At 35.4% G+C, this 25331-nt stretch overlaps 1 protein-coding gene across 8 annotated transcripts in view; it reads right to left on the bottom strand.

Moving 5' to 3' along the window:
- Positions 1-1178: 1178 nt before the first annotated feature.
- TBC1D32 (TBC1 domain family member 32) overlaps positions 1179-25331 on the bottom strand; it is an 87886-nt gene continuing 63733 nt past the window's right edge. For 3 of the 8 annotated variants that reach the window (XM_004940260.4, XM_025149168.3, XM_040697624.2), the window contains 7 exons: positions 24446-24529; positions 12371-12440; positions 11440-11555; positions 10368-10522; positions 8522-8662; positions 7424-7612; positions 1179-4436 (listed from right to left, as the gene is read on the bottom strand). In XM_004940260.4, the coding sequence (XP_004940317.1) occupies positions 4317-4436; positions 7424-7612; positions 8522-8662; positions 10368-10522; positions 11440-11555; positions 12371-12440; positions 24446-24529 (875 nt within the window). In that variant the 3' untranslated portion in view covers positions 1179-4316. Of the gene's footprint in view, positions 4437-7418; positions 7613-8521; positions 8663-10367; positions 10523-11439; positions 11556-12370; positions 12441-19990; positions 20057-24445; positions 24530-25331 lie in introns of those variants that run through there. The other 5 variants (XM_004940263.5, XM_040697623.2, XR_005858242.2 and 2 more) reach the window with 5 other exon arrangements.

Below are 25331 nucleotides of genomic sequence, written 5' to 3'. Positions count from 1 at the left end.
AAGTTCTTGATGTAACGTATTTGATCTCACTTCAGCTTTACATTAAAATGAAGTCAAGAATTAGCAGCAGTTCACTGCAAAATCAGCAATTTTGATCTCTGGTTTAATTATGGAACATGAAAGGATTGGTTATTTTGGATACAACTAACTGCAACCACTTACTTAACAAGGTAGGCTAATAATTTGACAAATCTCTGAAATTTGAGGCAGCTCTGCATTTTGAAAGATGTTTGTGCAGTTCTTTTGATTCAGTGATACTCAACATCCAGGTTATTTTAAGTTCCAGTGTGAATTTGTGCATGGTTTTTATTTTCCATTTGAGATACTGTGCAGTACTGCTGGTTCACAGCAAGCTGGGTGTGAGACAGCAGTGTGCCCTGGCACCCCAAGGTGCCAGCCGTACCCTGCAGTGCACCAGTCCCAGCACTGCTGCAGGGTGAAGGGAGGAGTTATCCCCTCTGTGCCATGTGGCCACACCTCCAGCACTGGGTGCGGGTTTGGGTGCCGCAACATAAGAAGGGTGTAACAGAGAGCGTCCGAAGGAGGGCTGTGAAGGTGGTGAAGGGTCTGGAGGGCAAGGCGTAAGAAGAGCACTGAGGTCCTTTTGTTCTTTCAGCCAAGAGCAGAGGAGGTTGATGGAAGGCTGCATGGTGGCTGCAGCTCCACACAGGGAGCAGAGGGACAGCGCTGAGCAATGCTCTCAGTGTCAGCGACAGGGCCCGAAGGAACGGCATGGAGCTGTGTCAGGGAAGGTGCAGCTGGGGGTTAGGAGAAGGTTCTTCACCAGAGGGTGGTGGGCATGAAACAGGTTGCCCAGGGCGGCTGTCACAGCCCCAGGTCCTGGAGTTAAGGAGCACTGGGACAGCACACTCAAGACATAGGGTCTGAATTGGGTGGTGCTGTGTGGAGTCAGGAGCTGGACACCATGAGCCTCGTGGGTCCCTTCCAACTTGGGAAATTTTTTGGTTCTGACTCTGAATGCTATGGACAACCAATATAAATCCGTCTCTCTCTCTCTCTCTCTCTCTCTCTCTCGAACAACAACAACAAAAAAGTAAAGAACTCATAAAAAACATTTTATTTATTCAGTGCTTATTCACAATCTGTTGGGTTTTTTTTTTTTTTTTTTTTTGGTAATTTGGTTATTTTAGAAAATATGCCAAAATAAGTCATCATTATTTCATTATTATTAAAAAGAGACTTTTATAAAGGTTAAAAGAACAGATTTATGCAATTCTTAACATTCTTTGACCATGGTGTCAAATACTTGGTTCCATCAGCTATTTTCAGAATTCTGTTCTCATACTTTCCAGACTCTTTTATCAATGTAAGTAGACCAACACAGTTCACAGAAGGCCAAAAATATGCAAAATGTTTTTTTTTTTTTTTTGAAGACATGAAAAGTTAAACCCGTGAAGTTATGAAATGCATAAAAAAAAAAGAAGAAATGCACCTGCAGATTGTAATGTATTTTATAATTTAAATATGTATGTGCTCTTGTACTCACTTTATCTAGTGAAGTTTTTTTTCAAGAACTCCACAGTACTGTTTAGTGTAACTCAGGAAAGAGTGGAGATGATATTGGTTAAGTTTACATTCTACATTTGTTGTTTCTTTTGTCTTTTAAAAGAAGATGTGATTTATCATATTCCCAATTCAAATCAAAGTATTTCTGAAAGTCCAAACATTCTGTAAAGAGAATGTTACTGAAGGTGTTGATGAAACACTGTAATTATTTCCTTAGTTCTTTAACCAAACAAAGGACTACCTAAAGCTTAACTTTCATTATATAACATCACGTTGTAATGTTGCCTACATAACTAGCATACATTTGGGGAATTTATACTGCTTAGTTATTAAACTACTTGCAGTAGACAGTTGATCAATTATGCTGACTACATAGACTTCACCTCCCCAGAAAGGACTTATTCTGGTAAGAATACAGCTCATAAGTAACTTTTTGCTAGAGAAGATGCATCTTGTTTCATTTAAAATGAAGAAACTTCTTTGGAAATATCAAGACATCAATTATATTATAAGATACAGAACAATTTACTAACTTGCTAGGTGAAGTAAATACCATAAGCAAAAATTTATTTAAAGATAATTACAGGAGAAGGGCATTTCACTCTAAAATTGAAGCAGTGCAACACTTACTTTTGCTGAAACTAAACTGGTATTCCAAGAAAGGATAGCTCTCCTAATAAGAAGATAGATTCAATATTAGTGTGGAGGGTCTATAAAGAGGAAGCCCTCTGTTCAAAATCTTTGATAAAGCCATTACCTTCTTTCTTTCATTAACTCAGCTTTAATTCTTGGACTTGCCTACTGTCTATGACTTTTGGAAGCAGACTGCTTCCCACTTCTAAAACAGAAGATAAAATGACAGTAACTGCCTAATCAACAGCTTGGGAGCTAACTCGTAACACAGGGAAAGCTACTTTGGTTCAGTTACAAAGAGTAATTATGCATCAGTTATAGTACCTATCTAGACTGCCTTTGGGCCTTTTTATGCATTGTTCCATCACCCGGTATAAAATTATTAATAGACAATCTAGAAAAGGTCATCCAGTTGTACTCTAGGCTACTTTCAGAAAAGATGGGTGCCTTACACCTGTGCAAAAGGACACTGAAACTTCTGAAGTCAGCATAGTGGAAAATTATACTGATGTAGTAAGCAAGAAACAGATGAAAGCCCTCACCACCACAATGCCACTGGTAGTAAAGAAGGAAAAAAAAAAAAAAGAGTGAAAGAGAGATTGTGAGCAGAGGGAATTTGTGTCTACTGAGAGAATTCTTAAAAGCACAGATGAAAAGAATAAGTAATCTGCAGATACTAGACAGGGTGTAGAGGGAGAGAGGAGAAGAAGCTTCTGCTTAGCTGGTGACTGCTAGGATGTGCTTTACGTACTTTTCCTGTGGTGGAGATAGTAAAAAGAGAAAGGGGAAATGAAACAAAGTCCACAGTGACCACTAAGGTCAGTCTTAAGTATATGCAAAGAAAACTTGCTCTGTCTCATTTAATTTTTTTCTTCACTGGGAGAACTCTGTTATCAGCTACATACTGAAGAGACCACAGTTTTCTCCCCATCCATTTCATGATGTCAGTTATCAGAAATTATACCTAATTTTTTATTCTATTTGAATATTAGGTTTTATTTGCATGTGACTATGAAGTTCTGCAGTTAGTAAACCATTATCTATCTTAAAAGTCTACTTTTCATCTCATCTCATGTGGGCATTTTAAAGGTGACATTTCTACATGGTATATTCATTTTTTTGAAACTTTAATGTAGACCTGATGACAGTAAAAAAAACAGTAACAGGACAATATGATAACTTCTTATTTTCTATCTACAACCTACCTACTTGCAAATGCTCAAGGAATTTCTCCTCCTTGCCAGAAACTATCATCTTATAGGACATAATTTCAATCAAAACCAGTGCTATTTATTAATTAATTTTACACACATATTGCTATCTAATTTATTGTTATTTATTGACTCAACATCATGTTTGGTACTTTTAAATATGTATTCAGAAAACAACTACTGACTGCTGCACAAATACTTACATTTCTTAATTTTCTTAATTTCTTAAATAATACTTAACAGCAACATAATGTAATACAGAAAAGAAAGCTGTTAGAATATTTACTTAGCTGCGTTTCCTAGAGTAAATGGGATACAGTGTTCTTCAAGAAAACCACGTTTGTTCTAAAATTCAGTCAACTTCAACAATGTCAAAATTTTACCTACACTGGTAAAAAGTGTAAGGCAGAATTACCAGTCTTCTTTCATTCCATGCATTTGATCACTCCACTTTCTCAACCATGTTTATAAAGACAAAAGACCTGTGTACAGAGATTTATTTTTCATTTGTTCACTTCTCATGCATATGACTTACGCACTAACAGTTGCTTCTAAAAAAAAAAAACAACAAAAAAAATCACTTTGTCAGACCCATACAAAGGTTTTAGGACTGTGCTGCATGAATATGACAGTGATGGAATGATTTGCAAACAGGTTCTAGGCATTTTAAAGAAGAAATTTCAACGATCTACAGGTGGGTCCTGAATCTGCTTTACGCCAAATAAAAATGACGCTATACATGTGATCAGCCTGGGAAAATACTGTGTTTTTAGATCATCTAATTTCAGTGAAGACCTTTTGTGAAAACTATATTCTGAAAACCCTCCTTATTTTACAGTATGTACATATACACAGCCTGACTTATTTTAGTGCATATTTTTATATGAAATAATCAACATTCTTTTACAGAATGTAACCACAGCCAGAAAATCTGTCATGCTTGATCTACGTGCTCTGTACTCCGATATTCCTCATGTCTTTCAGCAGCACTGGTCTGTAGATCAGCTCCAAGCTTTCCATGTATTCTAGATAATCAGTCACTCGAAATCCATGGAGTGCTTCTTCCTGCACAAATACACACAGAAAATTAGCTCAGAAAAAAATATGCATTATGAAAATTTAAAGAATTACAGGCTGCTAAAGAGAGTTAATTTTGCACTGCTTACAGTACTATACACACATTTTAATACATTTAATTTTAAAATTAAGCCTATCCACTCCCAGACAGCGCTTTCCAATTAACCTCATGGTAACAAACGTTATTCATCTCATTTTTGGAGAGCATGAGATATTATGATTTATAATGGAAACAAAGTGAGCTTTAAAAAAGCAAAGTCAGGTACTAAAATATTATTTTTAAAGACTTTTATACCTGCACATGCTATACTGAAGTTTTTTAATGTGACTTTTGTATCAAATTAAGTTCTCAATAAAACCAGGAAAGTAACACTATGTACTATTTTTATAAGCAATAATAAAGGTGAGTGCTTAAGTAAAAATGGGATAAACAGTTCTGCTTGACAAGATAGTCAAGATGGGCTTATTGAAGCAGTAGGTTACAGTGTTCTTGGAAATCAGAAAGCTATCCACTTTCATCATTTCCAGGAAGGATTCAGAAAAGGCCAAGCAATACATTTAAAATTCAGTTAATGTGGAAACTTCAAGGTATCTCAGAAGGATCAGAACTGTGAGTATCCCATCCCAGCCAGCAGACAAACCCAGAAAAGAGAAAAAATGTGTTCACTGCCAATTCATTATTTCTACTTTCTTCTTGGCACAGAGGAAAGGCAAAATGCAGAGTAACAGAAAACAATCTTTGAGAGTTTTTCATCTGTGTTTTGTCACTAGGAGAAAATGTTAAAAACACACAATCTTTCAAGTCTCAGGCATAACATCACCTGAATTGATAGCGAAGCTGTCTCCAAGTTCTTTAAGTGCAAATGAAAGTACACTTAAATTTTAAAAAGAAAAATATTTGTTTTTAATTTTACTAGCTAGCTTTAACTAGCTTTTCTCTGAAAGAATAGTCAGGCACTGACTGCCTGACTAACGGACTGTGCAGGCAAGGTGGTTGAGTCATTGTCCCTGGAGGTGTTCAAGAACCGTGTAGATGTGGTACTAAGGAACACAGCGACCGTGGTTTAGTGGGCAATATTGGTGGTAGGTGGATGACTGGACTGGATGATCTTAGAGGTCTTTTCCAGCTTTAATGACTGTATGATTCTACGATTCCACTCATTAGGTAATAGCAACAACGGTGAACTGCTGTCAAATCATCTTTTCATGACATATAATGCATGTGAGACATTTAAAAGCAAATTACTATCGGTTCTTGTCAAGGAAAACAAGCAAATGAACTTGTTCATAGAGCAAGTGATCACTGCTAGTATGAAGTTCAAGCTGTGACATTGCTTAAGAAAACATAAAGTTAATATTCAAGGGCTTTCTTGTTTTTTCTTTTATTTTGAAACTTGGTTTATGTTCTTAGAGTAGTTTAAATTTTCACTTTTGAGGGAATTGCTCCACTAGAGTAATCAACATTTGTGAATGTTGTGCTGAGAAATTATAGGCTAAGACTCAAACCTAACTTTGTGTATTTCAACAAAAGGATATTTCTCTAATGCCTTTGCAAGTATTAAATGGGTAAATATGGTAAACCCATATTGACACACAAACTACATCTGGAATTGAATAAAATGACAGAGTAACCTTTTTCTTCTTGAAATAAATTAAGAGCTCTCAAAAGGAAGAGTATAATGAAAGTATATCATGAATTCCTCTTTTCCTGCAGTTCTCTCAATGAATTGTAAATACTCCAGTACTACAATAATACAGGGTACTTCTCATTAATTTAACAGCACCATGACAAATCTCTAGCCTGTTCACAGTATAGGTGACAGCATGCAAATTGTATTATATAATTTACATCAACTGTGCTGGTTAATGCCAACAAGATTAAGTTGTTTTTAAGCTTGTACATTGATCAAAAAAGTCAAACAAAATGATGTACTCATTAGACCATATATCAAACATTTTCAAGAAAAATGACTTGGTTGATGTATTATTCATATTCAGAATGGTTTGGCTGGAAGGGATCTATGCAGATCATCCAATCCAACTGCCTGACCACTTCAAGCATGTTACGAAGGGCACTGTCCAAACGCCTCCTGAACACAAACAGACACTAGGCAACAGGGCATCAGTCACCTCTCTAGGAAGACTGTTCCAGCATTTGACCACCCTCATGGTGAAGGACTTTCCTCTGTAAACCTCGCCTGGCTCAGCTTTCTGCTGTTCCTGCCCTGCCATCGACCAGGAGCAGAGCACAGCACCTCCCTCTGCTTCCCCACCTCAGGGAGCTGCAGGGAGCAATGAGGTCAGCTCTTGGCCTCCTCTTCTCCAGACTAGACAGCCCAATGTCCTCAGCCTCTCCTCACAGGACGTACCATCCAGCCCTGTTACAAGTTTTGTTGCCCTCTTCCAGATGCATTCAAATACCTTAATATCACTCAATATTTAAAAATGTAAGATGTATGCTAGTCAGAAGACTATGATGCAGAGACATAGCTCTTAAAATAACTTTGACTGGAGAAAAAAAACCAAAATGGTAAAAAAAAAATAAGATCTCAGGAAGAAAACTGCCATCAGCTACTGTGATGACAATAAAGGGGAAATTTCCAAATATAGTACTTATACTATTGACAACACTAAGTTTATGAATTACTTCAGTCAGTAAGTGACAACACTGCTCATGGGAGACGGACAACCTCCCTTCTCAGACATATCACCTGTAGGTAATGTATGGGGTCTTGTGTCATTCAGAACATAAGCAATTTCTTTTCTTATATTCTGCATGTGAATCTGCCTGTCATGTTTAAAAAAAAAAAAAAAAAAAGCAGAATGGTTCTCACTGCATCCGCCAATGCAGCTTAGCTTATCTTGATTCTTCAAATAATATTTAATAAACAGCTTTAGATTAAGAAGCACATTAATTTTCAGTAGAGAGATCTTTGTTTCCATTCAGAAAAAAAAAATCACAAAGAAATCCTTACTTTAAGAAAAACCTGGAGATCTTGGGCTTCTGTGTGCTTCAGGATGTCTTGCTGTAGGTGTCTGAACACAGAAATACACATATAAACCTGATAGTCAGGACCAAGGAAAATACAAGTAGCGATGTAATGACAGATCTCACTCCAGTCCATGTAATTCCAGAAACACTGAGTTATCCATTGTAGGCAAATCTAGATGACAATGAAGTTATATATAATTAAATCACTCTAGACATTCAGTCTAGATAATTAATCAGCATTATCTTCTAACTTTTCTATACTACAGCCTTTTTCTCCTATAACATTAACGTACTTATAAAAGGAAAAGGGGTGAAAATACAGAAGAGGCCGAGAATCACTATATTTGTTTGCTTGTTTTTAAATCACAGACTCGAATAGTGTTTCACTATTATATTTTTCTTACTTTGGAACAGAAATAAGCTCTCTTACTGTGATGAGAGATCCTATGCATTAGCAATCTAGTTCTTTGTTGCATGAAACAGTTTATGCTTCATCATGATAGTAGTCTACTCAATGCTCCACACATTATATTCTGTATTTCCAAAGCGCTACTTACTGTAGTAAGCAGGTAAAAAGCTAACATTACAGATCAATTCTCTGGTGACATCTCATTAGTATAAAAGAGTTTTCTTTTGTTTTTTAACCTGACTTTAAAAGTAGCCTTTATAAGATGAATTTTGCTTTAATATCAACTGAACTGCTTTCTATCCCAAATTTTTCACTTTCTTCCCATGGAAAATACAGAAAATTATTCCGAGGGATAAGATATTCTAATTATTTTTAATGATACATAAGAGTTTCTCGTATATCACCTTTATCAGATTTTCTGGATGAATATGTAATGGAAGATCATTAGCTGCAGTACACTTTACAAAAGTCAGTTGAAATCTATGTTAAAATGCTGTAAGTCACTATGCATTCAACATTCTCTCATGCTGTTTCGCAAGCACCACACAAGTGCTGTACAGAAAAAAAAAAAAAAAAAAACGTGGTAGTTCCAACTTCAACTCTGAATTTCTTTGATTTTGTGGATTTATTCCACAAGAGAAGTTGACGATACCTAGATATTTCATCAATTACCTGGGATGGAGTGAAACCAGACATGTGGAAGGCAGAGAAGACAAGTGGCAACTCAGCTTTCAGCAACATCTCAATGTAGTGAGCAGTGCAAAAGTAGACTGGATGGATGCCAGATTCCACTGTGGTAATAGGCAGGTGCATCTAATTAAAAACAACATTGAGGAAAAACATCAGATTACAGAAATGTATAGCTGTAAAATACCTTTCTGAGAATAACGTATATGAATATATAAAATTACTTGTAAGATAAGTAAGTCATCTCAATTATTTTCGAGGTGAGAAATAAACAAATACAGAAAAAGATGATGTTATCAGCTAGAAAAACATGTTGTTAAGCTAAGAAAAATCCAAAGTTATATCTTATAATATATAAGAAAATATATATAATCTTCTTATCTTATATAAGAAAATATATATAATATATCTTTATATCTCTTATACATCTTGACTACTTCTTTGCATTAGCAATTTAAGTCTTTACTGTATGTATGCTTTAATTTTCAAAGAAGGGATGGAGAAAATGTTACTGTATTTTAAACAAATACTAATTTTTATTGGATTTTTTGCCCGTTTACTGGTGGATAAAAAGTGGAAATTCTATGGTATTTACTGTCGATTCCTACACGCATGCTTTTTTTTCAATAAGCACAGCTGGTATAAGTGAAATTCTTTTTTGTGCTACAAAAGGAACAGAGGTTAGCCATATGTTGTCAGTGTTTGGTTTCCAGCTAATGAATCTTTGGATAAGTGCAAGAAGGTTAATGTACATCCTTTGGAGCTTTCCACCTTTCTGAGGCAGGCAGCATTACAACCTAATGGCTGCATAATACCTCATTCATGTTTTGGCATTTTATTTTAATTTACATTGTGAAAATTATGCAAATAGGTTAATTATTCAATTTTCTCTTAGTTTCTTCAAGACATATTGTGAAAGAGACATCATGTAAGTACTGAGAATGCATGTTAGTACTGCAGCAATCCTGCAATGCTGCTTAGATCTTGTACAGAAGAAAACAAGTTCTATGTACTAATGATGTTCAGCACAATTATATTCACATAATGGAGCAAAACTACATTGTGTTGAACAGCTTCAAGGCTGGACTCAGTGTTGTGAGTGGACCAATAGAGTTATTTCTCACAAAAAGACTCATCAATTCACATTCGCAGAGAACTGCATATAGAAAAGATGCAAAATAATACAGAACTCACAGATAACACATATTTTGTAGTTTATGGTCAAAACATTCAAGCCAATGTGACATTGCACAAGGTCAAGCTGAAAGGGTTTTACATAGATGATGCCATGTCTAATCAAATATTGAAATCATGCCACCTATACTATGAATTTGATTCAAAATATTAATAATTTCAAACTATAAAGCATTCAGAATTTGGGCATTATTAATTTTTCAAAAGAACTAACTATGTTTTAGTGGTTTTATCCATAAAACTGATTTTTACTGAAAAAACTAATGGGTGAACTTGCACACTATTAAAAAAAGGTCATTAACACACACAAAAAATGCCTTCACACCACATCTGATGGTGCTAAAACATTTATATTACTGTTATCTTTAAAACTCAGTAACACTGCCTTGCCATCAGTCCACCTGTTATTTCAGTACTTTTAAACAACCATTTAAGCAAATGTCAAATCTGTATTTTTCTGAGATTTTTTTTCCATGTCACACATTCAGCTAGAGAGCTTTAATGAAAACTTAAAGCAATAAAATAAAATAATAATAATAATAATTAAAAAAAAATAACACTTGATGAAATTGGTGAAGTCTCCTTTGAAAAACTTTAAAATTTGTCTTTCAGAAAGAATCAGCTTTTACATTCTTACAGACATGTGCAGTCTTGGTATCCAGAGAAATGCTGAAACAAGAAGATGAGAAAATTGTTGAAGAAACGTTAGAGTTTTCTCTCCATCCCCTGACATTATGAGGAACACAGAAGATGCAAACCAGTCATAGCCAGCATAGCGTCCCTGCAAACAGCCTGCATTTTCTCAGTTAAGGAACTCAGGCAAAGAACTCTGCACTGCCATTCAGGAATTGCAGACCTTCTCCCCCAGGTCCAAACAGAACTAAGAGCTGGTTTGTTACAGATGTTACAGGGGAATAGAGCTGCACAGAAAGCAGCTTCTAGAAGCACACCTGTCTCTACAGATAAAATAAGAGAATTATTTGAGCTATTTTCCCTGTAGTCTACTTTTTTTTCCAGTCTGTAAGTAACTGAACCAAATCAGCAGCAGAAACAAAAACCCAAGAGAAATCTGTAAACACAAAACCTTTACATCAAAACAAGCATGCCTACAGTACGGGAACTAAGAATGGTGGAGAAGAGGAGGAAAATGTGAATTGAGAAGATTAAGGAAAAACAAACAAACAAACAAACAAACAACAACAAAAAAAACTATCAGAAAAAAGTTTAATTATATTCTGACCAATGTGCCTGTAGTGTACTTCCGTAGTGAAATGTAAGTCTAATGCTTGAAGTAAAAAGCTTGTTGGAAAGGACCACCTTTGTTATGACTTCTGACACTTTCAGATCTACTACGGAACATTTTTTTTTTTCAATAATAAAACATTCTTGCTGATCAAATTACAGGCACAGATTATTACACAGGAAATATCATTACTGTAGACATTGTGGAAGCACCACAAATATTTATTAATGCTCACAGGTATTTGTCCCAGACTCCTTACCACAGATGGAAGGATGTATAACAAAAATGAATGACACACAATTTTAACAAAAAATGGAACAGATGGTGAAAGATTTTATAGAGTGCATTGAGTGTGCATTTTAACATTTTTAAATCTGTGCTTTTTTCTGTTCATGCAGAATTGATTACACATATATCAAAAGCCCAAATTGAGCGTTCAAATTCCACTGCCATTAAGAAAGGATACGAAGTGAGGATACCACAGTTCTTTGCTGTTGTTTCAGAAACTGTTCACAATTCATTAGCACGAAGCACAACTCATTTTCAGCATGTTCTTTTAGCAAGTTCAAATATTTTCCATATCTAACACAGAAAGTTAAAAACTGAAATTAAGGTTAAATACATTTTTTAAATTTTAAAACAAAAAAAAGAACTCTTATTTAATAGGCCTGTAAATCATAAGAAGTCATAGCATAAATCATCAAAAACGGGATACAGTAGATGTATCAAAATGGTTTAATAAAAGCTACTGTCCTCCATTTAAGAAGGACACACCCCAAGCATTTTCTCCTTGGTGTTAGAATTCCTCACATAAATTCTGTTTTGTTCAAAATTTCAGAAATTGTGGTGGAAAGGAGCAAGAACTCTAATGATATGCTTTCATGATTCCATTTCCTCATGTATATTCTTTAGAATTCCATCTATTTGTATAGGTAATTATTGGTGTCAGAATTCAAATATTAATGCTATAGATAACAGTCTGTGGAAGTACATAAACATTAACTTCTCCATCATCATAGCTCTGCAAAGTACGAGCCAAGCAATACGTGTTAGTGACATATGACTAAGCTGACCTAAACAGAACCATTTAGAGAAGCAATGTGAAGAGAAAAAAAACCCACATAACTCAAGATAATGTAATTTAAGCAGTAAATCTTACTAACAAGTTACAATTAGCCTTTGCAACAATCAAGGATAATAAGCTATATAATATGTAAAGATAATTTAATTAGTACTAATAGCTTTTTCATTTGGAAAGTTAGAATTCATTATCTCAAAAGATAATCTTAAGATTTAGATGGTATAAAGCACTGAGTTAAAGGATTAAATATCATTAAAGTCACCTCATGAAAATCACACAAATTCTAGGAATACAGTGGGTAAATATTTTAATGTACCTGACTGTCATTTCAATACCAAGCTGCTGCACCGATGAAAGGCTTTCTTTCTTCATGTCTACATCTGTGGCTAAAACAAAAGAAAAAATGCAATAAAAATATTATGCAATATATGCTTTTAACTGAATACTAATGTAAAGCTTGTATGTATGAATACCAATTTTGGAGAACTGTTTCATATTTGAAGTGAGTTGAATACTGTTCGCAGTGAATGCATTAAGAAACTGTATTCCTCAGAAACTTATTTTTTCAATTAAAAGCACTTCCTTGACAAGAAAACGTTCACTTACAGTATGGTTATCAGCTTTAAAGCTTGATGAGAACAAACATCTTTTTCAGACCCATTTCTTGGCAGAGCTTCACACCTTCTTGCCAAGAAATCAGACAATGCAGCATTTTTGATTTGCTTTCTTCTATCCCAGTGGCCTTAAAAGTCTCCTACCTGTAAAGCTAATCTTATTAACAAAATTCAACTTTGCTATAGAATCATAGAATCGCACAGGTTGGAAAAGACCTTAAAGATCATCAAGTCCAACCACGACCTAACCAAACTACCCTAACTCTAACAACCCTCTGCTAAAGTCATGTCCCTGAGCACCACATCCAAACAGTTTTTAAACATATCCAGGAATCTCTTTATAACTGGCAGATTTAAAAAATCTTATATTTTCATGAATTCTTTCCATGAAGTCTTTCACACACTGCAGTACAGACTTGTTTTTCATGTCCTTAAACTAAGAAAAGAAGTTAGACAAAAAAACTAATAAATAATAAACTAAAACATTTTTTAAATTTAAAAGACAGGGTTCTGTATCATTTGTGTCCACATCTCAGTGAAGATAACTACACTTCAGAAAAAAATCAATCCAATAATACTATGAGTTAAATGTTGAGGGCTTAAACCTTTAATATACTTCTTTCAAACAAAAAATAAGGAAGAAAAAAACCACTTCAAAAAGATTAAAAAATCTGATACTGTTAAAAATGTAAATATATACAGCAGCAAAAGTTAAAATATGTTCATGTAAATGATAAATGTAGAAGTCTGATTATCATTAAGAAGATTACATTTGATATGCATTTTTTCTCTATTTTTTCTATCAGATAGAGAAATTAAATGGAAGGATTCCCTGGCTATCCATTCAGGTAAACACCATGTTCCTGGTAAGCAAACAGGGACTAAGGTATTAACAATGAAATATTTACAGGTTAAGGGAAGAAGTTAAGCCTCTGATTAGCAAGGTCAAAGAAAACAAAAAAAAATAGATACACTGATGGAAATTTACTTGAATAAAACAATATTACAGTTGATAATGAAGCAATAAACTTGAGCAGAGGAAGTATTATAAGAAAAAAAACAGAAAAACAGTATCACAACCTTAATGGAAGATAATGATCTAAATTAACCTTTTTCTTTTGACAAAGACGTTTATACATAAGAAAAAATCAAGTGAGTCTTCCAGTAAGATAAATTTATTCAATCAGCTGATAAGACTGAGATATTAACGGCAAGTCCAAGACTTTTTTTTACCTCAGAAGTTCAAGTATTTTATGCATAACCTACCACAATATTTGAAAGAATACATATAAAATCACATGGAATGTCAGTGAAAATGCTGTGGAGATGTATGAAACATTCCTTATCTTTTTACAGCTTCTATTCCAAGCTGCCTTTTTACTCAAACTGCTACTACCACACTAACAGCCAATTAACTTCCAGGTTCCTACTTGCAATTGTGAATATCAGAGCTATATTATATCCTAGAAGCCATGATGGAAAACAAACAATGGAGAAATCTGAATAAGGATACTATCACTAAATAGCTAATTCAGTCCTGGCCTGACCATATTGATTGGCAGAAGAAGAGGAGACAGTATAACAATCCCTGAACTGCAAGTAAGCTCTGTCTCCACTTTGAGGTAATTTCCTCCTGTGAGTGGAAATGTTGGAGGTAGTACTGGAGTCCAGCAATGGTGTGATAAGGAACAGCCATACAGGAGCACACTATCCGAACCACTGTTTCCATTCTGTAACAGCTTACAACAAGGAATGAGTGCTTATTTTTTATTAACATTACAAGAATACAACTGATTTCATTGATCTTTATTGCCTTTTTTTTCCCTCTGTTCTAATAATTCCTTAGTTGCTGAAAAGACTTTTCTCCTTTGATTTTTTTTCCCTTTGATTTTTCCCCTTTTTTTGCCCTGTATTGCAAAAGAAGATAAAATTAACATGGAGTTTGTACTGAATCATTATTTGTTATACAGCAACTCATCAAGGCAAAAACTTGCTTTTGTGCACCAGTGTATGTGATATAAATGTAGCTCTGTACTGTACTACACAGTTGAGTTACTAGTGATTCACAGCTAAAAATATGAACACAGAAATTGTGGTTCTTTCTCCTGTGTGAAAAGTTTTGTTTTTCCATTTCACTTTCCAATTAACAGACTGGAAAGACTAGGACAATTTCCTACTGATTAAAAACTGGATCTGGAAACCTTAAATGCTCCATTAAGCTTAAAAAAATATTGTTTTAAGAGTAAATATGAAGATACTGCATATTGCAATCTGTGGATCAAAAGCTGACTAGCAAGCTTACAGGAGTACATTGTGACTGCACTACTGAAATGATGTTCATGACACTACAGATTTCATTTCACTTTCAACTCATTAGACAGATACTTATTAATACATTTGATAACAAACTCCTGAAAAACAGTGAGTTTCATAACAAAAGGTATTAATGGACGAATTTTCTAAACTAAAATGCCATTTATTGTCAAACAAAGGACAAAACACCTCTCTGAAACTGTGAATTAGATAAGAACATGATACAGAACTGTGACTATTATTAAAAGGAATTAATATGCATTAGGAATTTCTTTGTATTTATTGAATGAAACAAAAATCTATGATGAAAAGGATTTTAACAATTACTTCAAAAATTAAAAATCTGGCAGAATGGAAATTAATAAAATCAAAACTATTGACTGAAGATGTCAGAACTCCACTTATTTCTTTAGAAGCTGTAAAGCTTTACAATATAAAAATTAGTAATAATAATTGAAAGTTGATTTTGTTTCTTATTCTAAAATGCATTAAAAAACTCAAGAGCACTAGGCATGGACAATTTTAAAATTTAAACGATTCCTTTTGTTTAGCCTTGCAACCACACTTTACATTAGCAACCTACCATGCACCCTTTTGAGAAACTAATCGTAATAACTACAGGTATTCCTGCTCTTAAAATTTTCTTAGAAATTCATTATTTTATACAATCTTCATTCAAAAGAAAAAATGCTTCCCTTGAGACACCAATGATTGCAAACTATTAATTGCCAGTGTTAACTATAAACAACAACAAAAAATATATGAACACTACACTTGAAACAAAAATGTAGATATTATATTTTTCTACAATAAGGAAGTATTTCATCCAATCCTAGATTTTTTAGAGTTGGAAGGGACTTTAAAGATTATCTTGTCAACTGCCCTAAAATGAACAGGGACATCCACAGCTGGATCAGGGTGCTCAGAGCCTAGTCCAGCCTCACATTGAAAATCTCCAGGAATGGGGCATCCACCACACCTCTGGGCAACCTGCTCCAGTGTTTCACCACCCTCACTGTAAAAGACTTTTTCCTTACATCCAGTCTAAATCTACCCTTTTTAAGCTTGGAACCATTTCCCTTTTGTCCTGTCACCACAAACCTTGCTGAAGAGTCTGTCCCTTTCTTTTCTGTAGCTCCCCGGTAGATACAGAAAGGCCGCTATCAGGTCACCTCAAAGCCTTCTCTTCTCCAGGCTGAACAGCCTCAGCTCTCTCAGCCTGTCCTTCCAGGGGAGGTATTCTATTTCATGTGTCATTTTTGCAGACCTTCTCAGGATGTACTCCAAGAGCTCTGTGTCTGTCCCATACTGAGGATTCCACATCTGAACAATGCACTTTTGGTAAGGCCTCACCAGCACACAACAGAGAGGCAAGATCACCTCCCTTGACCTGCTGGATGCAGCAGAATACAGCTGGCTTTCTGGGCTGGGAGAGTACATGGCTGACTCATATCCAGCTTTCCATCCACCAGTACCCCTAGATCCATTTCGGCAAAGCTGTGCTCAATTCTTTCATCCCCCAGCTTGCACTGGTAGTGAATATTGCCTCGACCAAAGTGTAAGACCTTGCACTTGGATTTATTATATCTCATGAGGTTCACCTGGGCCCACTGCTGAAGCCTGTCTAGGCCCCTCTGAATGGCATCCCGTCTCTCTCGTGTATTGACTGCATCCCACAGCTTGGTGCCATCTGCAAACTTACTGAGGGTACACTCGACCCCACTGTTAATGTCACGGATGAAGATATTAAAGAGTACTGTTCACAGCACTGACCCCTGGGGGATATTACACATCACTGAGCTTCATCCAGACACTGAGCCATTGAGCATCACTCTCTGGACTCAGTCTTGCAGAACTCTTTATCCACTGAACAGTCCCCACAGCAAATCCATATCTTTCCAATTTGGAGAGAAGGATTGTGTAGAGTACTGTGTCAAAGGCCTTACTGAAGTCCAGATAGATGACATCAGTGGTTCTTCCCTTGTCCACTGCTGCAGTGACATCATAGAAGGCCACCAGGTTAGTCAAGCAGGATTTGCCCTTGGTGAAGCCATGCTGGTTCTCTCATATCACCTCCCTGTCTTCCATGTGCCTTAGCATAGCTTTCAGGAGGATCTGCTCCGTGATCTTTCCCAGCACAGATGAGACTGAGACAGGTCAGTAGTTCCTGGGGTCATCGTTTTTACCCTTCTTAAAAATAAATGTGACGTCTTTTTTCCTGCCAGGAGGAATTTTATCTGTCTGCCATGACTTTTCAAATATCATTGAGAGTGGTTTGGCAACTACAACAGCCAATTCCCTCTGGATTCTGGGATGCATCTCATCAGGACCCAATGACTTGTGGATGTTCAGGTTCCTCAGATACTTACAAACCTGATCTTCCCTTACAGCAGGAGGGATGTTCCTTCTCCAATGCCCTCCTTCCAAACCAATCATTTGAGGGCTGTGTGATGAGCAATTATCAGAGAAAACTGAGGCAAAAAAGTTAAGTGCCTCAGCCTTCTCTTCATCTATTGTTACCAGTCTGCCTGTGTCACTCACTAGGGGGATATGCCCTCCTGGACCTTTCTTTTCTGGACCTGTAGAAGCCTTTCTTGTCCTTCTTGGCACCCCTTGTGAGGTTTAGTTCAAGGTAGGCCTTGGTTTTCCTGACCCCATCCCTACACAGCCTAGCAGCTTCTTTGCACTCTTCCCATAGTACCTGTGTCTGTTTCCACTGCCTGTGCACTTTCTTCTTGCTCTTCAGTTTGACCAGCAGGTCAGCCACACTGGTCTCTTGCCTTCCTTTTCTGACAGCTCACCGTGCTACTTTATTTCTATTTATTTCTCTTTATCGCTTTCAAATCTGCCTCTTGTTTCATTGCAAATTCCATTCCTTGGTTGTCATGCCTTCCCAAAAGATTAGGAGGAACAGGAAGAACAGGATAAAGAGAAGACGGGGACCAATTCTTAATGCAATCCCAGTGTTTTCTTCCCTCAAGGCTATGATTGATCAGTTGCATTAATTCTGGTCACGCACTTCAAAATGCGTAGTACTTCCCCAAAGTTTTGCAGGATTCAAGAGCATTAAAATGAATATACTGCAAAGCATGATTTGCAAAGGCAATTAAATATGAAAATCAATCTACAGCTAGACTAGACTTCAATACAGCAACTTGTCGCCACACTTTACAACCCATCTAAAAGGTTTTCTTACTTATTTTCCCTCTTACCACCAAAAAAAAAAAAAAAAAAAAAAAAAAAAAAAGCTGAGTCAGAATATGGCTGAGTCAGAAGATGGGCTGCATTGAATTACAATCACATTGAAATGACTAGATGCCAAGGTGAAACAGCTTTACAGCTTTACAGCATATTTCATGCATGTATGGACTTTAGGTAACAATTTATTCCTGTGTACTGCTGTTACCACAAAGAAACTCTTGGCTTCCCTTTTGTATTAAGGGGAAAAAAATTACTAAAACTGTTATTTATAGTATTGACTTTCCTTTTTTCTCTCCTTGGTGCTCAGGCCAAATCTTTTTATGGCTATATAAATAACCATTGCAAAGTGCTAATTTTTTAACTTCAATGATGGTAAGAACTGTTAGTTTTCTTTGTTTGGATGGAAATTGCTTTTGATTCACAGGTGCCATGTAAGTAATAGTACTGCAACCAATTAATGAAAATCCCATGGCGGTCAGAACTGCCTGCATAATTTCTGTAGGTGCTTTCAGAATCTTTACAAAGTGTAGGTTTTTTTTTGCTATCGAATCTCTAGTATGTGGCTTTGTCCATATAATTGGACAGAATTGTGAAACTGAGAAAATCTTTTATTTAATTAAAAATTACCTTTTCTCTTTGATTACTTTTCTTCTTATTTAAGTTCAAAGAGGGAAGGCTTACATTAGATGTCAGGGGGAAGTTCTTTACTATGAGAGTGGTGAGGTGCTGGAACAGGCTGCCCAGAGATGCTGCAGATGCTCCATCCCTGCAGGTTTCAGCATCATTTTGGATGGGGCCCTGGGCAACCTGGTCTAGTACTACATCTGGAAGTTGGTGGCCCTGCCTGTGGCAGGGGACCTGGAACTTGATGGTCCTTGAGGTCCCTTCCAACCTGAAGCCATTCTATGATTCTTCATCAGATGCCTAGACATTGATGCTGTCAGTGGGCAGGTACAGAAGTTGTTAGTGTAAAACACTGTGCTTTGTCAGTACCTATCTTCTCTCCTTCTGATAGCCTTATGAAAGCTATTTTAAAACATTTTATGGAGTTGGAGTAAAATAGAAATCCTACATTTCTCACTACACTCTCTTCTGCTATTTTGCTACTGTTATTTGATGGTGTCATCTGCTTCACAAAATCACTCATCTAGAGCACTTCTGAGAGCCTGAATCTCATACTCATTACTTAAAAAAATCCTTTTTCAAAGAAAAGTATTATTATTATCAGACTTAAACCATGAATGGAGAGAGACAGTAGCTCCTCATCAGTGCTAAGTTATCTCAAGTATATTTCCACCTTGAATTCTGAAAGCATCTGTTAAATCATGAGAAAGACTGCTTGTCATAACAACAGAAGATCAAAATATTTATATCTAGAATTTCTTCTCTGAGTATTACACATCATAAACACTCAACCTATTTTTGGCAGCAACATCATTAAGAATGAAATGCTTATTCATTTCAGTTACATATGAACTAGCAAAGGGCGAAATGCTTTTTGCTAACAGCATCCATCTTTAAAGAAGTGTATTCAACAAATGATGCAGGAGGAAGGAAATAATGCCCTTCTTTATCCTTCCATTTCAATCCATTTTGTGGTGTAGTCCTGTCTTTCTCATTCATTACTCCTTCTGAGAAGCTTCCTATCGACGTTTTTGAAATTTCTCGGTTCATCATTCAATTCACTTGATCCTTAGAAGACTAAGTTTACTAAGTGGTAGAAAGGATTTTGTTCAGCCTGAGAACTAAGTCTCAACTAGAGGAGAAACACAACATTACATCTGTCTTATGGCTAAGGCCTGAAATACCTGAGATTCTGTTACTTCAGCTTTTTCAGAGATAAAGTTGAGTGGACAACTCAACTACAAGTTCATCTGCAAAACAAGAAGTACCAAAAGAACAGTTAACTCTGAAAAGTCACAGCATTCTCTAGTTTGGGAGGTCTGCAACACATGGTAGAGACTACAACATTAACAGGTTAGATGACTCTGCAATTGAAATTCTTTAAGAAATGGTTTGTTGGAACCTTGAGAAAACTAATACATTTCTACAAAGCATTTCTGTTTCAGTGAACTGCAATTGACTAGTAACAGGAAGAGAAGTGAGTATTTTAGTTCACAGTTCCTAAGACATAATGCCTATTTTACTATAGAAAATTTCAAATCCTTGCCATAGAATCATAGAATGGCATAGGTTGGAAGGGACCTTTAAGATCACCTAAGAGACCATCCTATTACCTATTACAGCTAGGCATCAATGATTCAGCTTTCAGTGACTGTCTTTTTTACAGAATAAAAGCAAACTGTAAAGTATTAAACTTGGAAAAGAGGATGGACAAAGTTCATTAATGTATAACATACATACTGTGTGTTACTTTCCTCATCTGAATCCACATCACAGTAGTATCAATGATGCTATCAAAAAAGTAAACTTTAAGATTTGTGTTACTGTTTATAATTAAACATTGCAAATGCAAAGTGGTTTATCAGTTACTATTCCTTCTTCCTTATCTTCAAAATGATAACAACTCAAACTAATTTGATTTTTCCATATTTGCAAATTTTATAATAGACTGAAATCCTGAGGGATTCCACAGCAGATGGATGACTGTGTTATTCTAATTACAGCTACCTAAGGGTTTAGAAAGCTGTCCTTTTTTAAGATAATCTATTTTTCATTTTAAGGAACACAATAAACACTGAATATCTAAGCTTTTTACTGACAAACTGGATCCACTTTCATGATGATTGTGGCTTTCTTCATTAAAATTACACAACTATTAGAAACTGTTTCTCCAGACGTCAGTTTATTCAAGAGACAGAATGGTGAACACATTCAATTGCCAAACACGTTTGGCTTACTTAGATATGGAGCTAGAAAGAGATATCTGGAATAATAGTATACTTTTTAACAACTTATTAGCTCTGCCTAATTCAGAACAATATCTCTAACAACAGCTAAAGATTTTAGCTTAGGTAACACACGTTATCATAGTTTCAGTCAGGATGGAATTGTTTTCCTCAGAGTGTCTGGTAGGATGTTATGTTTTGTTTCTAGGAGAAAAACAACATTGATTACACACTGTTTACAGTTGCTGCTAAGCAGTGTTACACAGACCTAAGGCCATTCTCAGTGAAGGGTGCAAGTACCTGGGAGAGAAGAGAATTAGGACGGCTGACTTAAACTGGCCAAAGGAATTTTCCGTACCATATGATGTCATGCAGAAGGAGTTCTGAAGGCAGTGGGAGTACATCTGACTCTCTTCTGCTGCTCAAGGAGCTAGCTAGGCATTAGTTGGCGGGTGGCGATTGTTTCTGCATCATTTGTTATATAAATTCATATATATATGTGTATATATGTATGTATATATATAGTCATAACTATTATTATTCTCCTTTTTTAGTACTAGAAAATAGTTTTATATCAATCCACAAGCTCTACTTCAGTTTTTTTTTCCCAATTCTCTCTCCAACCCTAAAAGGAAGTGGGGTGGAGTGCATGAACAACTAGCATGGTGCTTAGCCACCTGCTGGGTTAAACCACAACATGCGTACAAAGGAATGACTTTTTCTGTCATATCATCTTTCAAGACAGAATTCTTCTCCTTAGAGAAATTCCAACCTTTGATGTACTTTAGCATAAAATTCTCAGAAATATATATATATCTGATCAAACATTATTCACTCAGTGAGAGAACAGAAGAGTAATTTTGGGTAAATAAAGTCTGATAAAGATTTTCTGGTGTTATTTCTTCCTTCTGCACAAACAATGGATGTGCAATACAGAATTAAGTTCTCACATCACATTCCCTGTCTTCATAGAAAACCATACTATATGTTTTATGAAATAAGAAACAGAAATGAGTGTCAATTTAGCTATTCAACTGATTCATACAGTCAAGCCCTTTTACTGTTCCAGAGTGATGTTTGATCACAGACTCAATTTCAGAAACAGAATTTTGTTTCACTTTCATGTCAATCAGCATGAATTTATTGTTCTTAATTAGTTTTCCTGGAGACTACTCATTGCTAAACTATCTGAAAAATGCACTATGAAATTTTACTAATTATCTTCATATCAAATGCAAAATAAACCTTTGATGAATCATGCTGTTTGGCTGAACAACACTCCTCCCTGGACTGTAGAACTTCTCATAGAAAGAATGTGTGATAATGGTAGAACTGTCAGAGAGAGAAAGCAAGAAGAAAACACCTGACCTTTGCCTACATTACATATCATTAACTAAGCTCCAGGTTACTGACTATCATTCAGAAGGCCTCTCACTGTCCCATTTCTAAGCTTCTCTTAGAATATCAGGGAATACCAAAAAGCATTTGTGATGGAAAACTGTTCATCAGCCAGCCTTTGAAGCTTTTTATTGTTAAAGAGAAAATACTATATTTAATTTTTGAACTTGAATATTTTCACTTTAGCTTCAAACTCCTGCTATTTACGTTTGATCACCATAGGATTTAATTGAGCATTTAGCGTTTCTAAAATTATTTTCTTCATAATAAGAGCACATGAATAAATGTTTGGAGAGAGTGAGATATCTGGTAACACCAATTGTGTAGAAGAAACAAAAAATCTTCCCAAAGAAAAGGAGAAGGACTTTGCACATCACTGAGCTCTGGGATTCACTTTTTTCCACTTGGCAGCTGAAGCACTGAGGACACAATGCATCATGGAATTTCTGTTTGAGAACTGTAATCATATATGTCCTTTCAGAATTAACGACCAATAGTGCTTGTATAAGAATGCATGAAAAAAAAGGTTTATAAAATACAAAAAGGTATTTTGTACAGACCAGGGTGGTTGATTAAAAAAAATAATAGCAACAAAAAGAATTTAAAAAGTAGTTTGGTTTGTTGAAAAGTTGTCTGTGGGCTATGCTATCCTCCAAGAAAAATGAGATAGACATCCCCCAAAGCAGAAAAAGAAACTGCACCCGAGCCTTCCTTATAATTGGAGATTATGTCATACCTTAAACTATGACCTAAAAAAAAATGAGAGAAGCAAGATGAGCAGTCTAGATGTCAAATCTTATGTCATGAAGACATTGTCTGCTGTTAACAGAATCACTGAAATCATCATTTCCACTGAGAAGTGTCAGATATACACAAAAAGCAAATTTTACAAGTCAATGAAAAGTACTTTGTTGCTTGTTATACCTCCTGAGTGATGCAGAATAACAAAAATATCTTAATGACAGAATTTAGAAGAATCTTGCAATGCAACTTTATGTGAACTGAGCTTTTAAGAAGGAATAAAATAATGACACAAGTGGAACTTTAGCAACTCACTTCATTAAATTAAAGACTCAAATAAAGATTATTCTGTTAGCAAATATTCAGATGGTAGATGGCTAAATGGCAAGGTTACTACATAAAAGAAAGAGAAGCTCTAAATTACTAAAGGGGTGTTTTGCTTTCAAACTTCAAAGGGAAGTCTGAAGTCTCCAAGGACACTGTATTTTCATGCTATGTTCATAAGAATCAAATGTCAGTATAAATAACAGGTTATTCCCAAAGCAGGCTTGGTTCTCCAGAGTTAGCGGTAGACTGGATACTCCAAGTGAGTAAACTATAACCTAGGACAAAAGTCTTCACAGATAGTAAAGAATGAAATTGCATTTTCCAGCAGATATCACTGATGACGCTACATTTTCTGATTTTGCAAGTGCTTCAAAATATTAAAATGTGTTACTTCACACTCAGAATAAATTAAATTTATCATTTCTCCTTTATTCTTGGCTGTAAGCATGATATCTGTATGAAACTAACACCAAGGTTACTCTGTCAATTATTGCAATTCTGCAATGTATATCCTTTAATGCAATATAAATACTTTGGGGTGGATTACATAATACAGGGCTTTCAAAAGATGAGCCAGGATGATTATGCTATCTTAAATGTTTATGCCACCAGATCTGGAAATCTTTTATGCCTGAAATAAATATAAACAAATAATTTGAATCACAACCTTAACTGTTCTGCATCTCCTCTCCATTAGATGTATAGGAATGAGAAAGCATCTAAAGACCAATTATTGTTTGCACTGTTTCAAATACATTACATCTTGTTCCAAATTGCAGTATTTCCCATCAGATAAGAAACAGATTCGTGAGTTGTTGAAGAAAATTTTCAACAATACCAAGACTGTTAGATACATTTTAAAGAAAAGTAATTTAAATATATACATTTAAAGACACTTAAATACATACATTTAAAGACTGCACAGCAGTAAATCATTAGGAAACTGACCTTCATATCTTCCTATACTGAAATAACAATTCGATCGACTCTCAGAAAGATGTAAAACAAATTTTTCAATTAATTCTGCCAAAACTGGAAAAAGAAGAAAAACATTAAAACGTTAAAGGTGATGAACGCAATGGAGATTTACACTGCCTAACAAAATGACAGTATGTAACAAGAGCTATTTGAATTTCTAAATGTTTATTCATGTTTTTATGGGGGAACAATTCAAAGCATACAATCTGCTTTTACATTCCCAACACCATTCCCAACTTATATTTGAATGGGCTTACCGAGAATATATTCTGTGTAAACCAAAAGAAATTTGCACGTTATCTTTAAATCCTTGAAGGATGATTTCAGAATTTATTCCATGGTTTCAATATAAAATGAAAATTAACTATTATTAAACTATAGTATCTTACCTCTTTCCTTTTTTTTTTCTGTGAGAGAAGATACATAAGAAAAAAAAAGCCACCCCAAAATGATTCTGACAAAAGTGAATGATGTTTTAAGTGCTGGTTCTAGTAAACAACATAAAACCATCTATGTGATCAGAAGATAAAAAACTACACACTTAAATTTAATTGACAGGAGTATTTCCTTTTGAAACTTCTGCACTTTAAGATGATTATTATAGCATTCTTCATTTCTTGCCATGGAACTTTGAGTGCATACATAGATAAACCACTTGTTGAAACTGATCACCATGTAAGAAATTGTATTTCCCACCTTAATGGGATGTTACTTAGGAAATTAGTGACAGCTCTCAATGAGAGATCATAAAAAAAAAAAAAAAAAAATTGTGATTCTGTAGTTCTGCAAGTTTGAGACTCTGTCAAGTGAACAAACTACCACTTCACAGATTTAAACAGAAGGATACAAGGAAGCC

The sequence above is a fragment of the Gallus gallus genome, chromosome 3 (genome assembly GCF_016699485.2).
Source record: "Gallus gallus isolate bGalGal1 chromosome 3, bGalGal1.mat.broiler.GRCg7b, whole genome shotgun sequence".
In the NCBI taxonomy this organism is placed as follows: domain Eukaryota; kingdom Metazoa; phylum Chordata; class Aves; order Galliformes; family Phasianidae; genus Gallus; species Gallus gallus.
Note: the sequence above shows the minus strand (reverse complement) of the source record. Positions and strands in the feature narration are given on the sequence as shown.